Source organism: Cygnus olor, chromosome 27, assembly GCF_009769625.2.
Source record: "Cygnus olor isolate bCygOlo1 chromosome 27, bCygOlo1.pri.v2, whole genome shotgun sequence".
Taxonomy (NCBI): domain Eukaryota; kingdom Metazoa; phylum Chordata; class Aves; order Anseriformes; family Anatidae; genus Cygnus; species Cygnus olor.
Genome location: NC_049195.1, coordinates 668925 through 681443, shown reverse-complemented (window position 1 = coordinate 681443; position 12519 = coordinate 668925). Strand labels below are relative to the sequence as shown.

The 12519-nt window shown below is 44.4% G+C and overlaps 1 protein-coding gene across 1 annotated transcript in view; it reads right to left on the bottom strand.

Moving 5' to 3' along the window:
* Positions 1 to 1450: 1450 nt before the first annotated feature.
* The window catches only part of ANTXR1 (ANTXR cell adhesion molecule 1), a 117332-nt gene continuing 106263 nt past the window's right edge, over positions 1451 to 12519 (bottom strand). The window contains exon 18 of the mRNA XM_040538251.1: positions 1451 to 5716. Within this exon, the coding sequence (XP_040394185.1) occupies positions 5444 to 5716 (273 nt within the window). The 3' untranslated portion in view covers positions 1451 to 5443. The remainder of the gene's footprint in view (positions 5717 to 12519) is intronic.

The window sequence follows — 12519 nt, the reverse complement described above, 5'->3', positions numbered from 1 at the left end:
AGCCACAAAAATTTGTTTCCCTGCCAAGCAAGGAGCTCCTCAGATGCCCAAAGCGAGGCCAGCTTTTGGAGGAGCAAGCAGGGTCTGCCTGCGAGCAGGGCCCCATGAGGAGGTCCCGCTCCCTGTGCCCCCCTCGGGGCCCGGCACGATGAGGCTGGAGCTGCCAGCCCTGCGGCCGCCGCTACCACGGTGCAAGGCCCAGGGGACAGTGGCCTCACTCCCTTACACTCAAAATACAAGGTGACTTACCCTTCTGGCTTCCTCCAGACGCTGCGGGCACACTCCTCGTCTCCGTTACAGCCCACTCTGCAGATGGGCTGGTTCCTGGGGAGCTTTGTCAGCAGCCACCCCGAAGTTGCTGCATGTGGCCCCAAAGCCACCCAACTGTCTCATGGCCCTGGTGCCCTGACCTGCTCCACGTGGGCTTGTGGGGGGCACAAGAGGGGTGCATTAGGAGCCAGCCACAAGCACAGCGCTGCTCAAACGCTTTGCACACACAGCTCATGGTTTGCAGCCATCCTGCTCTAAAAATGGCCTGTCCTGGGGAAATAGTGATGAAACCTGCATTTTTGTGCAAATTCATGTCCTGAACACCCTGGAGCTACCATCAAGGCTTGTCAGGTTTGCACCATCTCTCCTGTGTTTGGGCTGGTCTGGGGTTAAAATTTCCTCCCTGTGTCTTTTTTTTTTTTTTTTTTTTCAGCGTGTCCTCTTCTAAGAGGAGCACCTATGATTTTCTTTGGTAGTCTGCATTAGAAAAACACTTCTTATCAGAACCAGATTGCAGACTGTGTTGAGTATCATGGCTTCCTCATTGCATTTGCTACATACAGATTTGTTTGTCTAAACAAACAAAAAACCTCAGACACATAAGAAAAATCCTGACTGAGCGTCAACTTTCAAGGCTTTTTGCACTGAGATAACCGCTAGCTTGCTTTTTCAGAAAAAGTTAAAAAGCATGCGCTTGCATGATCTGCTGAAACAGGGCAGGGTGTTGAGGCTGAACTTCCTCATAATCTGTTAATCTTCTTCGTGGAATAAAATATTCCAACTACATCAAAATCCAGAAGGGTCCGAGATTGTTAAGCAGCGAGGAAGAAAGAAGTTCTACCAGCACATGTGAGAGGAAACTAGCTTAGGTAGTCCTAGTACCCAATATGCTGTGTTAAATGTTGCTTTTGTTAAAGGCTGCTGAGTTAACTGTGTAACACGTTACATTGGTTGGGAGGAGAGGCCCTGGGTGTCAGCAGAGGAACAGACAGTTTAGGCTGTCACATCCAAAGGAAAATAGCTTTTGTGTCAGGCAAAAGTGCTCTGGGCTTTCGGCAAGGAAAATCACCAATTTGAATTCTCCAAGGTGATGGAAAGCTAGTCATGGGAAAACTTGTGGACCAGGCTTGTCTCTTCATCATTCCCTTTACCTAACCAATGAATCTGATGGAGCCCAACACAAATTTGTGTAGTTCTTTAATAATAACATCAAGGTCAGCAAGAATAATGACTGAATTTAACAAATGACACATGCAACAAACAGAGGGAGTAAAACATCATTGCACAGCACTGGCTGAACTGACAAAACATAATTCAACATCAGAACAGAGGGCTTGCTTCTTTTCCTTTGCTGCATCAGCACCACATATAAGGCAACGCTACTGACCAGTTACCCTCAGATCTCGCCAGAGTTCTCCAAAGCCAGACATTCCTCCCTTCCCCAAAATAAACAGTGACAGAAGATGCCTTCTTGCACCAAGGAGAGAGAGAATTCTGATGGCTGCCAAGGTTCGTGCGGGTGATGATTCAAAATACAGCCAGCAACAATGGGTAACATTTAGCAATTAAAAAAAATCTGAAACTTTGTCAAATGCAGCTGCTTAGTTCTTTGAGGCTGCAGAACACACTGATAGAAAGTATTGCAAGAGTTAAAAACAAAGGGAGTAACAAAAGTGATCTACTTAGAGCAAATGAAAGAAGTGTTTATTTAATGCCATCAGACATCTGTTTATTGCTGTTTAGACCAATCCTATACATAAGCATGTGCAAGTAGTAAACAGTGAGACCTGCTGAAGTCTTCTGATACTGCAGAGCAGACGTAGTGCCACTCAACTCCTTTTGATCTATAACGAACCTTTACTTAAAAATTGGCTACTGTGGATTGATAGCCTGTGTAATGTGTTTCTAGGAAAGTTTTACAGAGAGAGAATACACAGGGTACCATATATCAGTATATGGTACACCATCTAATTCAACCTTATTTACATAGCATTAGTTGCCAAGGGAAGTTGATTTAAATTCAGACCCAAATTTCATTCTTAATACCTTAAGCTAGGTTCCTAAGATAGGACTGACATAAAAGGAGCATGATTTTTAAAAGCATTTGCAGTACCTCGGGGATGTCATTTTAGCATTTTAGCCACATTTAGGTTGATCCTAAACACAAGACCAGATACAAATCTGCCATGAAACATGCTCTCATTTTTTTCTGAGAATGTTAGCAAGGGTCCACCAAAACTGAGCATGGGTTCTTTGCTTCAGCACCCAATCACCCCATGCCCAGTTGGTATCTGGCCACGTCCCGCCCTGAATGGATCTGCAAAACTCTGCCAACAGACTGGGGGAGTGGGCAGCCTGGAATTATAGTGATTCAATTAATGCTATGTAAAACAGGTATTCGTCACTACAGGAAATATTTCTACATTTATAAAAAAAGCAATACAACCATAAAGAAAAAAATACAACAAGCACAGCTTGATACAATAACATGCCATGAAATGTCATTGGCTTTATAATAATTTACTACAACTTGAAAAATGTTCTTTTATCCACAATGGACAGGAAATGCTTCCATCTAACATATGGTAAGCATGCAGTAACAATATATACAACAAAATTTTGGAGTTTATTTTTTATTCATAAACTGGATGATTACATAGGGATATTTAAAAATGATTATCTTTCTAGTCTGATGTAGGTTTTATTTCGCTTCTTTAATACTGTAGTGTTTTTTTTTTTCCCTTAATTTGGGGAGAATGAAGATTTCTATATATATCTGCAAGAAGTTAGTTTTAGTTATGGAATATACACTACCTTTATTTATTTTTTTCCCCAGCAGTAGATTTAGATTTATGGGTTTATATTTATTGTTTAAATGACATGAAAAACAAATTCTCAACACCATGTTGTTGAAAATCAATTTGTTTTCCAAACTTTTTTGAAATACTGAGGATCTGTTAAGAGAAATATTAATCGATTTACACTATACCCAAGTTTTACACCTTTCAACAGCACACCAAATCAAACAGCTATTTAACTAAATCCCATCCATCACAAGAGGGAGTCCAACTAAATTTGTGTCAGGGTGTTAAAAGCTTCCCACTCCCACCTGACAATCACAAAGTCATCTTGTTGAACTAACCATTCTGTAGCTGATTTAATTTGAAATAGTGAGTAGCAAAACTGTTGTTTATTTTACAATTCAGGGACTGCTCTGTGCCGCCTGCAGACAAAACAGTGTTGTGGGGGAATTAATCAGCCTTTTTGCAGAATATCCAGCCTTGGCTGTAAAATGAGTCTTCAGCTCCATTGTGATTTCTCATCTTTGTGTTTATCTCATCTAAAAGATGGCATACTGGCCTAACAAGGGTAAGGCTAGTGAATGACAGTTAGACTGACCCTGGGTCTCATGGTAAGGCTTCATTCACATATGTTCTGACCAAGAGGATCCCAAGGCAGGTCTCCACTGAGACTTTTTCAACTGTTCCTTTTCTTCCTTGAGCTTTTTTCTTTTTTCTCCCCCCGCCAACTTTTTTTTTTTCTCTAGAAAAGCTAGAATTAATATTTCCTACAGCACTGAAGTAAGTACTTGGCAAAGCATTTCTTTATCTGGTAAAAAATGATACAAGTATGAGAACCCTTAGATATTCATAGAGCTGCAGCTACAAAGGCAATTTACCTTTTATGACTTTGCAATTTCCAGAGAGAGAGTCTTTTTGTGAGAACTGATCCTGACAGTAAATTAGGGAGCCAGAGGTCTGACTGAAGTGCAGTGATCTCACCTATTGCTAGCACTGTGTTGCAAAGGCAGGTGCTCAGGAAGTTTGATATCTGTGCATATGCAATATTATGGAACACGGTGGGGGGGGGTCCCATAAAGGTGGGGAGAAAAGCATGGAGAAATGCAGCCAGTGCATTTCTTGGAAGACTGATTCCCTTCTTGCGTGTCCGGTGTGTGATTTTTGCCTTAGTCAAAAACTGCTAAGTGAAGTGATATTTTTAAGAGTTGACAAGAGCGAGTAAGCAACTGGCTCTTCTTCACTATGATTTTGGAAGGCATCTGCTACTTATTCAGGAAGAGAAAACAAAAAATAAAAATCCATGTGGAAATATTTTTAGGATGAAATAATGTAATTTACAGAAAAAAACAGAAACGCATCAGTGTTAACCATTTCAAACTGACAATAACAAGGAGCCCAAGCAGACTGGATTTAAAGAAATTGATACACCTAACCACTTGTTTATATTCAGAAACTTTCCTTCTAAAATGGAAAACAGCATTAAATTACACTGCTGAACTGCAGAGCTAATAGATGGGCATAATTAGATGGACATAATTAGTCTAAACTGAATGCAAAGACTCTTCTGTCAACCATACCTTTCCCAGATTCCTTTGCTCCATTTTTATGAACTCCTCTGTCCCACTGGGAGCGCTGAAGGCTGACCTGCTGTGACTTACTCCTTGTCCTTAGGGGATGGGGTCAAAGCCTCGTGGCATACTGACGGGTTCATTTTTCAGTGTAATTCATTTTCCTAGTAGCACTCCGTTTTCACCTACTTGCACTTCCACATACCAACATACACAAATCCAGACACCAGAGCCCTACCCCTTCTCCTTTCTGGACCCTCCAAGATGACAATACCGTCCCTTCGCCAACTCATGGTCCATGGGAACAGCTGCCTTACATCAGTTCTTTTCAGATCCACCAGGGTTTCTATACTTGCAGACCTGTTGTTGTCATTACTTGCTTGGCAGCTGGCATGTAAGTGAGATGTGATCGGCTTTCTGCCATCCCTTGAGCCTTGCACCATGCAGTTTGTGCACTTGTCTTCAGGTAATTGGCTGGGATCTGCACACAGAGGAGTCTTTCAGGGACAAAGTGGGGGGGGAGAGCCTTGCTGAAATGGATCTTATTTGCCTTGTTCTTGCAGTCTCTTGGCTCTTCTTGCTTTGATAGTTTGGTGGCACTGATGCACAAGGGATTTTAAAAATAAAAGAAAACTAAGGAGAAAGAAAACTACAAAGTTGTTCATTCTGTTGTCACCCATTCCAAAAATGGTGTGGCATTCTCTGCCCTCCCCCAACCCCCCCCCCAGCTGATGGATGTGATACAGTACTGCTGAAAAAAGCCTCTCAAATGCTTCTGGAAGAGGCAGGAGCACAGCCAACCCCTTAGACTGCTGGGCGAGGCGGGGGCCGAGAGGGAGGGGGGGCCCGGTTGGGTGGTGGGGCTTGGGGCGGTGGGGGGAGAGGCGGGAGCGTGGAGGATGGGGAGGGGGCATGGGGTGTGGGCGAGCTGGGTGGAGGGGGGGTATAGATGGGGGCTGGGGGTGGAGGGTTGTAGATGGGGGCTGGGGGTGGAGATGACAGCGGGTATGCATTGTTGAGCGGGTATTTGGGGGGGGCCTCTGTGTTCTTCACTCTTGTGAAATTGATGCAACGGCCCTGGAATAAAAAAGAACAAAGCAGAAAGTCAGTTACCGATTGAGGCATTGGCATCCCAGCCAGAGCCCCCAATGGCTGGGTGCAAGGCTGATGTCCACGCATATATTCCTAGGTACATCACTTCATTCCCTCTTTTTCTCAGAGATGGATATTTTAAGAGCAAATCCTGTACTGAGCAACCAAGAGGTCAAAGTTAAACCGTAACAACAGCTGTTGTAGTGAAGGAGGATGTAAGCCTCTCCTGTTGTGTCCTGACTCTAGGGTCTTTATATGGAGCATCAAGTACTTTGAGTCATACTGGAGCTGCAAGAACTGCTCCTGATCCTTAGAACTGGCATCTGAGTCAGTGCACAACCTGTGGTCCCCGCTGCTACAGAAGTCCCAGACCTCAGTCTTAAACTTCCAACAGCATGAAACCTGGCCTCTCCTCCTTTGGAACCTCTTTCTTTTTCAAATACCCAGCTTTTGTGTTCTATTTCTAATCATTTCCCTACCGGGCAAAAAGGAAGATTTGTTTAACTAGGTTACTTGCTCAGATTTTTTTCCTGAAATACATCTATGGTTCATTAGGATGTCTTTCTATTCTAGTGCTTGTGTGAAGCCAGTCATCTGCTTTTCTTGCTCTCTGTGGGAATGGTGCTAAGCTACAGTTTGTTGTACATTTTTAAACAAAACCTTTGCCCTCTGAGATATTCTTTATTTTTGGTCTTTTTTTTTTTTTTTTTTTCTCCCAAGTTCCACCTGCAAAAGATCCTACTGTAAATACTTAAATGTCAGAATCAGCACTATTGTATTATGGGTTCATTCTTTTAGATATGAAATCATCTGAAAAGGCACTAGAGGATTTCTGAGCCTGTCCTTTGTTTTTAGATTCATGAGCATGAGCTTATTTTCAGTTTTCCTCATTCTTCTCCCAAAGTAAATTTCTTTCCTGGTGACAAAATGCCAAATGGAGTATTGAGCCCATGCAGGTTGGAGCAGATCTTCTGGGGTAGCATCATCCCTCTGAACTCTCTGCATGGTGCTATATTGTCTCCCTGCTGTACACAGCCTATGGACAAATGCTCTGCTAAAAAGGGACCCAAAGTGAAGTAAGGGAGATGCTGGTAGAAAGCCAGAAAAGTGATGGAGAAGGATTTGACAAGGATGAGTGGAGCTGGCATGGAAGGGGCTGACACATAAAGAGCTACAGACAGCTCCTCTCCATGTGCTCTGCCAATTATATCATCATGCATTGTGGATACGAAAAAACATCTGTCTGAGCTGTAGCCATTCAGCAGAGGAAAGTGGATTCCTCACTGAAGCAGAGCAGCCCACAGCTGAGTGCAGGCTGTCTTCTGCAAGCAAAGGTCATTTAAGGAAAACGAAGATTTCACAGTGCCTTGAACCCTGCAAACATCACCTTGGGGCTGCTCCGAGCACGGCGGCAACTCCCTGTGTGTCTCAGCCCTGGCCATCTGTCAGCAGGAAGAACCTTTGGCTTCAGCTTGGGCTCTCCTTGAGGAATGGGACTCTGGGGCAGAGCAAAGACACACAGAAGGGCCAGGAATATGCCGATGGGATGATCAGGCTGAGGGAAGCCTGAAATTAGCATGCTGCTGCATCAACTTAAGAGCGTCCTTGGTTCTATTTGCTCTCTGCAGGCTGGTGTCTTTGCTTTAATGTTGCTTTAATGCACTTAGCTGTGATTTTAAGTAAATACTGCAGGGCAGGCCTGCTGAGTGAGTGAAAGTCTGAACCCAAGATTAACCAATTCTGCTCAGAGAGAAACAAAACATGAGAATGTTTTCCTTGTTCTAGTTCCATGTCTCCTGCAATGGAAATTTAGCACTTTCAGACTATTATTTGCACTAGTTTTGTTTTCTTTATTTATGTTGAAAATGGAACAAACCCGAACAAAAAGCAGCAGTCCAGGAATTCCAGCCAGAGAACAAAAAGTTGTAACTGTTTTTGTGTGGAGAGATACTCTGTCTGGATGCTCCAGGGGTGAGGTTATGGTGCTGCTGATCCAAATGGAACTGAGCACACCCAAAGTGCATTCAAGAAGTTCAAAAATATGTGGGTTTGGGACCGGGGCAGGACTTACGGACTGAAAACCATCTAGCACTCATGGCAATGCCCAAGGCAAGGTCCAAAATGATATTACATCCTTACAGGGTTTGACTTCACTGGCAAAGACTTGACCTCTTATTGATAAGGACTGGCTTGAGTAAATCTGCAAGGGCATTATCATAAGAATGCTGCTAGCAACTCATACCAATGTATAGCTGCACCACATTTTACACTAGTTTTTGTAGTCAGCTACCACCTAGTGAACGTGTGTCCATGAACTACTGCTTTTACCCATGACTAACGATCTCTTTTCCCCAGTACTAGGCTTGATTTGAAATTAGAGAGCTCTTTTCTCAAGTGTCATTAAGCCTCCACTGTCCTCACTAGTGATGCTTTAAAACAGGATTGCTGGACATGCTGTCTGGTTTGAACTAGGAGTCGGACTGGAGGCAGAGGCAGACCAGAGAAAAGACAGCACAGGGAGTGCAGACAAGAGAGCCAGACTTGACCCAGAGCTTGCACAGCATGGAGCTGTACTCGTCAGACACCTCTTCCTCATTGCCTTGTACAGTAATGCTGGTCTGATTTAGAAGTTCAATCCTTCTACCCCTTGAAAAAGGATGAAGACCGGGGCTTTTTCTCAGATTGAGCCCACAGTTCCCTATCTTCTCCTATTTTCTTTTCTGTCTGGGTCAGCTGCTCTGCAGTGAATTCACAGTGACCTGTTTAAGCACGCCTCCTACTACTGTGCAAGAGGTAGTTCTGCAGGGCATCCAACGTGTGGAGGACAGATATACAGTTCAGGCTTCCTCCTTCTTTCATGTGAACTGACAGACAAAGGGAGTTCTTGTGTGTCATTGTTGGACATTTCTCTCACCCATGCAGAGGGAGATAAGAATGCCAGATAGCAGTTTTGAGTCCAGAGTGGACTTTGGCACATGGCCTCAGGGGAGATGGAAGAGCCAACATCTCTTACGGAAGGAGAATTGTCATATTGAATGACAAGGATATATCCAGGAAACAAACTAATATGCCATTACACAGGAGAGACAGAAAATATTTTACTAGTGCCCTGAGTACCAATGCAAAGAAGACCCAGGGAGAAGAGATCTACTTAAACCAAAAATCTGGATGTTAAACGATGATTTCATCTTGCATCTAGTGATCTGATAACAGACACAAAAGTGCAGCGGTTGTGCTAGCCAGTGTAACCACAGACAAGTAATCCTAGAGCTCCAGAAGACCCAGCTTTCTCTGAACTGCATGGCAAGAGAGATGTTTTCCCACCTGCAATTACCAGAAGGGGTCCCTGATTCACGGCTGGGCTTTGTACCATGCAATTGCAATACAAAAACAAAACATCAGCGTCATTAACCTTCATGATTCAGTACTGTTTTATCTGGAAAAGCATCTGGATGAAGATCAAGTTGGCTGTTTAATCACCCATCCATTCAAGTGTTTACAGGGCTCTCCATTGCCAGCACAGTCCAACTCACCCCCCAGATAAAAAGGGTTGAAGTGAACAGTAATAGACCCTCAAAAAGTCTGGGCCCAAATGTCTTGTTCAACTTTGGAGGTCTGGATGCAATGCCTGAGTGGGTATCTGAGGTACTACAGGTAAGAGGGGTGCAGGATCTCTCTACAACCAGTGGAAGCACAAGAACCTTCACATGACTATATTTTAGGAGACATTCAACAGTCACCAGTTAGGAGCCCAAGCTTTATCATCTCATCTAAGTGCCCAGATTTAGATGGAGTGGGTGTGGAAGATGGTGGCAGAACATCCAGGAGGCAGGAAATCAACCCATTTCCACTAAATGCTACTTTGGATCCTTAAACAGAAGTCACCTCTCATTCCAGAAGAAAAAGCTCCTGAATCAGATTGTACCACAGTTTTGAGAATAAGAGGAGCCAATTCTGTGAGCCTTTCTAGCAGGGAGACGGTAGCTAGAGATACAGAACGGATGAACAGAGGGAATAGGCTGTATATTAAAGGGCTGCTGTGCTGAACGCCTTGGCTGGGTTTCACTTCCCTTTCTGCAGCCGCAACACTTCAGGGGGCAGAGTCACAGCTGTGCCTCAGAAGACAATTGGAGCAGTATGGAAACATTATTACATCTGAAATTTAGTGGAATCAGCAAAATCTGTGAGGGCAATTCATTCCAGCATTTTATGTTGTTTTTCTAAAGAGTATTGCTCAGAGGCACATGCATAATGAATTCTGCATGGAGTGGCTTTGCTCTTTCACCTTCAACAGCTGATTGTCTTAGGGATGTAGGCAGGCAGCACTGCCTCCAGGACAGCAAAACACTTGGCTGCAGGAGGCTCATCTGCACTGATCATGGGCCTGGCCCTGCCAACGCTTTGCACATGGAGTGCTGTAGGGCTGCATGCTTGATCCAAGCTTTTCCCTTTGTTCTTTGCATTTGGTTGACTGGGGAGTGCTGCTTGGGTTGGAAGAGAAGGTGGGGTGAGGGGGCATTATGCTATCAAGGCCACAGCACAGGGTGGCAGCTGCTGCATGATCGAGAGAGTGAGCTGAGCATTTGTATCTCAGAGGCTGATCTGGCAAGCAGAGGTGCAAAGAGCAGCGGATGCTTCAGCCACACTGTGGCATTTCCTAGGAATTCCACAGCCTTGCCCAAGCCACTTCCCACCACCTCCTGCCTCTCCTGTTGCTCATCTGGGACACCAGACCAGCTGGACGAGGGGCTGTCTCATCACGCATCACCGCCTGCCCAGAGCACTACCTGTGTGGCCCCTGGGTTGGGATGTGGCACACTGAACCCAGCTGGGGGTAACATGACTTTCTCCTGGGCTGCGACTATTTTTTGTGCTAGGCAGCTAGCTCCCGGGCCCCCATCACAGAAGAACCCAGGTGAGGAAGCTTTTCTCTGGTTTCACCTCAGCCCTGCTGAGGAAGGACAGGGAAGTCAGTCCCAGAGCAGCGGCATGCCCTCCACAGCACTGAGGAGGTATCTCTTTAACAGGGAAGATTGACCACATTTTTCTGAAGTTGAAAAATGTTTCTGTTTCTCTTGGTTTCCTATCAAGCTGGAATGAATACCTGGAAACATATCAATATTTTAAAATCATAAAACACTGGGACTGGCTTCTGAACTCCTGGGTTTGTGAAGAGACATTGGAAAAGATATGATCCTTAATGTTGTTTTGTATGGGTCATTTGTAATTCAAACTTTCCATAAACAATAACCTAATTTATCCTGTTGTTATGTGGAAGAGGAGAGAGAAAAATGAAAGTAAACACAAAAATAAAAAGCAGAGAGGAGAAAGAAGGAGAAAGAAAGAGAAAACGAGAAATGAAGGTGGGGGGAGCTTTGAAAACTAACCTGTGATTTAATACCTGATTCTGAATCAAGCACACACAAAACTTACAAGAGATAACAGCCAAACGAGTAACAAGAAAACACTAAATACACGAAGAATTACCACTAATCTCTGGAAGAGATAATTTACTAAAACGTAGCTACTTTAAAAGCAAAGCATATACATGGGTGGGAGAAACTAGTGCTGAATTCTCTAGGCCAAACCCTCCCCACCAAGGACTGATGGTGCTTTACTTGAACTCAGCCCAGGCCTGAACCTTCCAGGAATACCTGCGAGGCTGATGAACAGGGAGAGGAGCAGGACTGCAGAGTGGGGGGTCCCAGTGCAGCTGACAGCCGCTCCGACCCTGTGGGGAGCAGGGTCGTGACGGCAGCTCACAGCCCGCAGGAGCCACACAGCCCAGGCAGCCTCTCCGGTGGCTGCAGAGAAAACTCGCCTCCAGCTGGTATGGTGCTGATCCCTCTTGTGAAAGAGGTCTTTGCGCAGACACTTTACAAAACCTCTCTCTGAAAATGTGCTCCTTTGCGCCAGGACAAGGGTGATGCTGGGAAAAGGCCAGGGTGAGGATTCCCACCGCTTTCTTACCATTTGGGAAAAGCACTGGTCAGGGATCTCTTGGGCTCAAGGGTGTTTGCTACTCTGAACCTCCCCACCATCAAGATAACCACAAAATCCCAGAGGGCTTCTGCTACATGACAGGATCCTGAGAGCTTGAAATATCCCTGCTTTCGTGACCTGAGCTGGCAGCACTTTTAAATCACACAAGGGTGTCTGGAGACAGTTTTAGGAAACTGTTAACTAGCTTCTGGGCTTTGTTACCAGCTGCTCTCAGTGAGATCAGTCTGTGTCAAATCCACTTGGTAATGCCAGGAAACACTGCCTTCTGTAGCAAGCACACTAATTACACAGCTACCTCTGTATCTGCTAGTCACCAAGCAACTATTAAAACTGTCTCATTTTGTGATAAAACATCACCGCAACAAAACCATTCCCATATGTCTCTTATTACACAGCCTTGAACTCAGTGTTGCTCATAAAACCTACCATTCCCAAGGCATTCCAGCCACCTTGTCCACTCATTAAATGATAAATTGGAGTCTTGATCTATTTTCTCCTAAAATTAGGAGGGAGACTTTCATTGATAAGAAGGAACTTTGGATAATTACTCCAATAGGCTTCTAATAACCTGGACTCTTATCATAGAGACAGTGCTGAAAACTAGGGATTATTATGGTATAACTTAAAAGACCTTGTGAAAAGTACTGCAGAATGATAAAGTTCAGGGTAAGATTCAGAGCATTCTGTCAGGTCTCAGTACTACAAGCCATGCTAGATGTAACTTTCTAACTCCCATTAAAGGAGTGGTACAAAATGGCATTTCCCTCTGAAACCAATAACGAAGT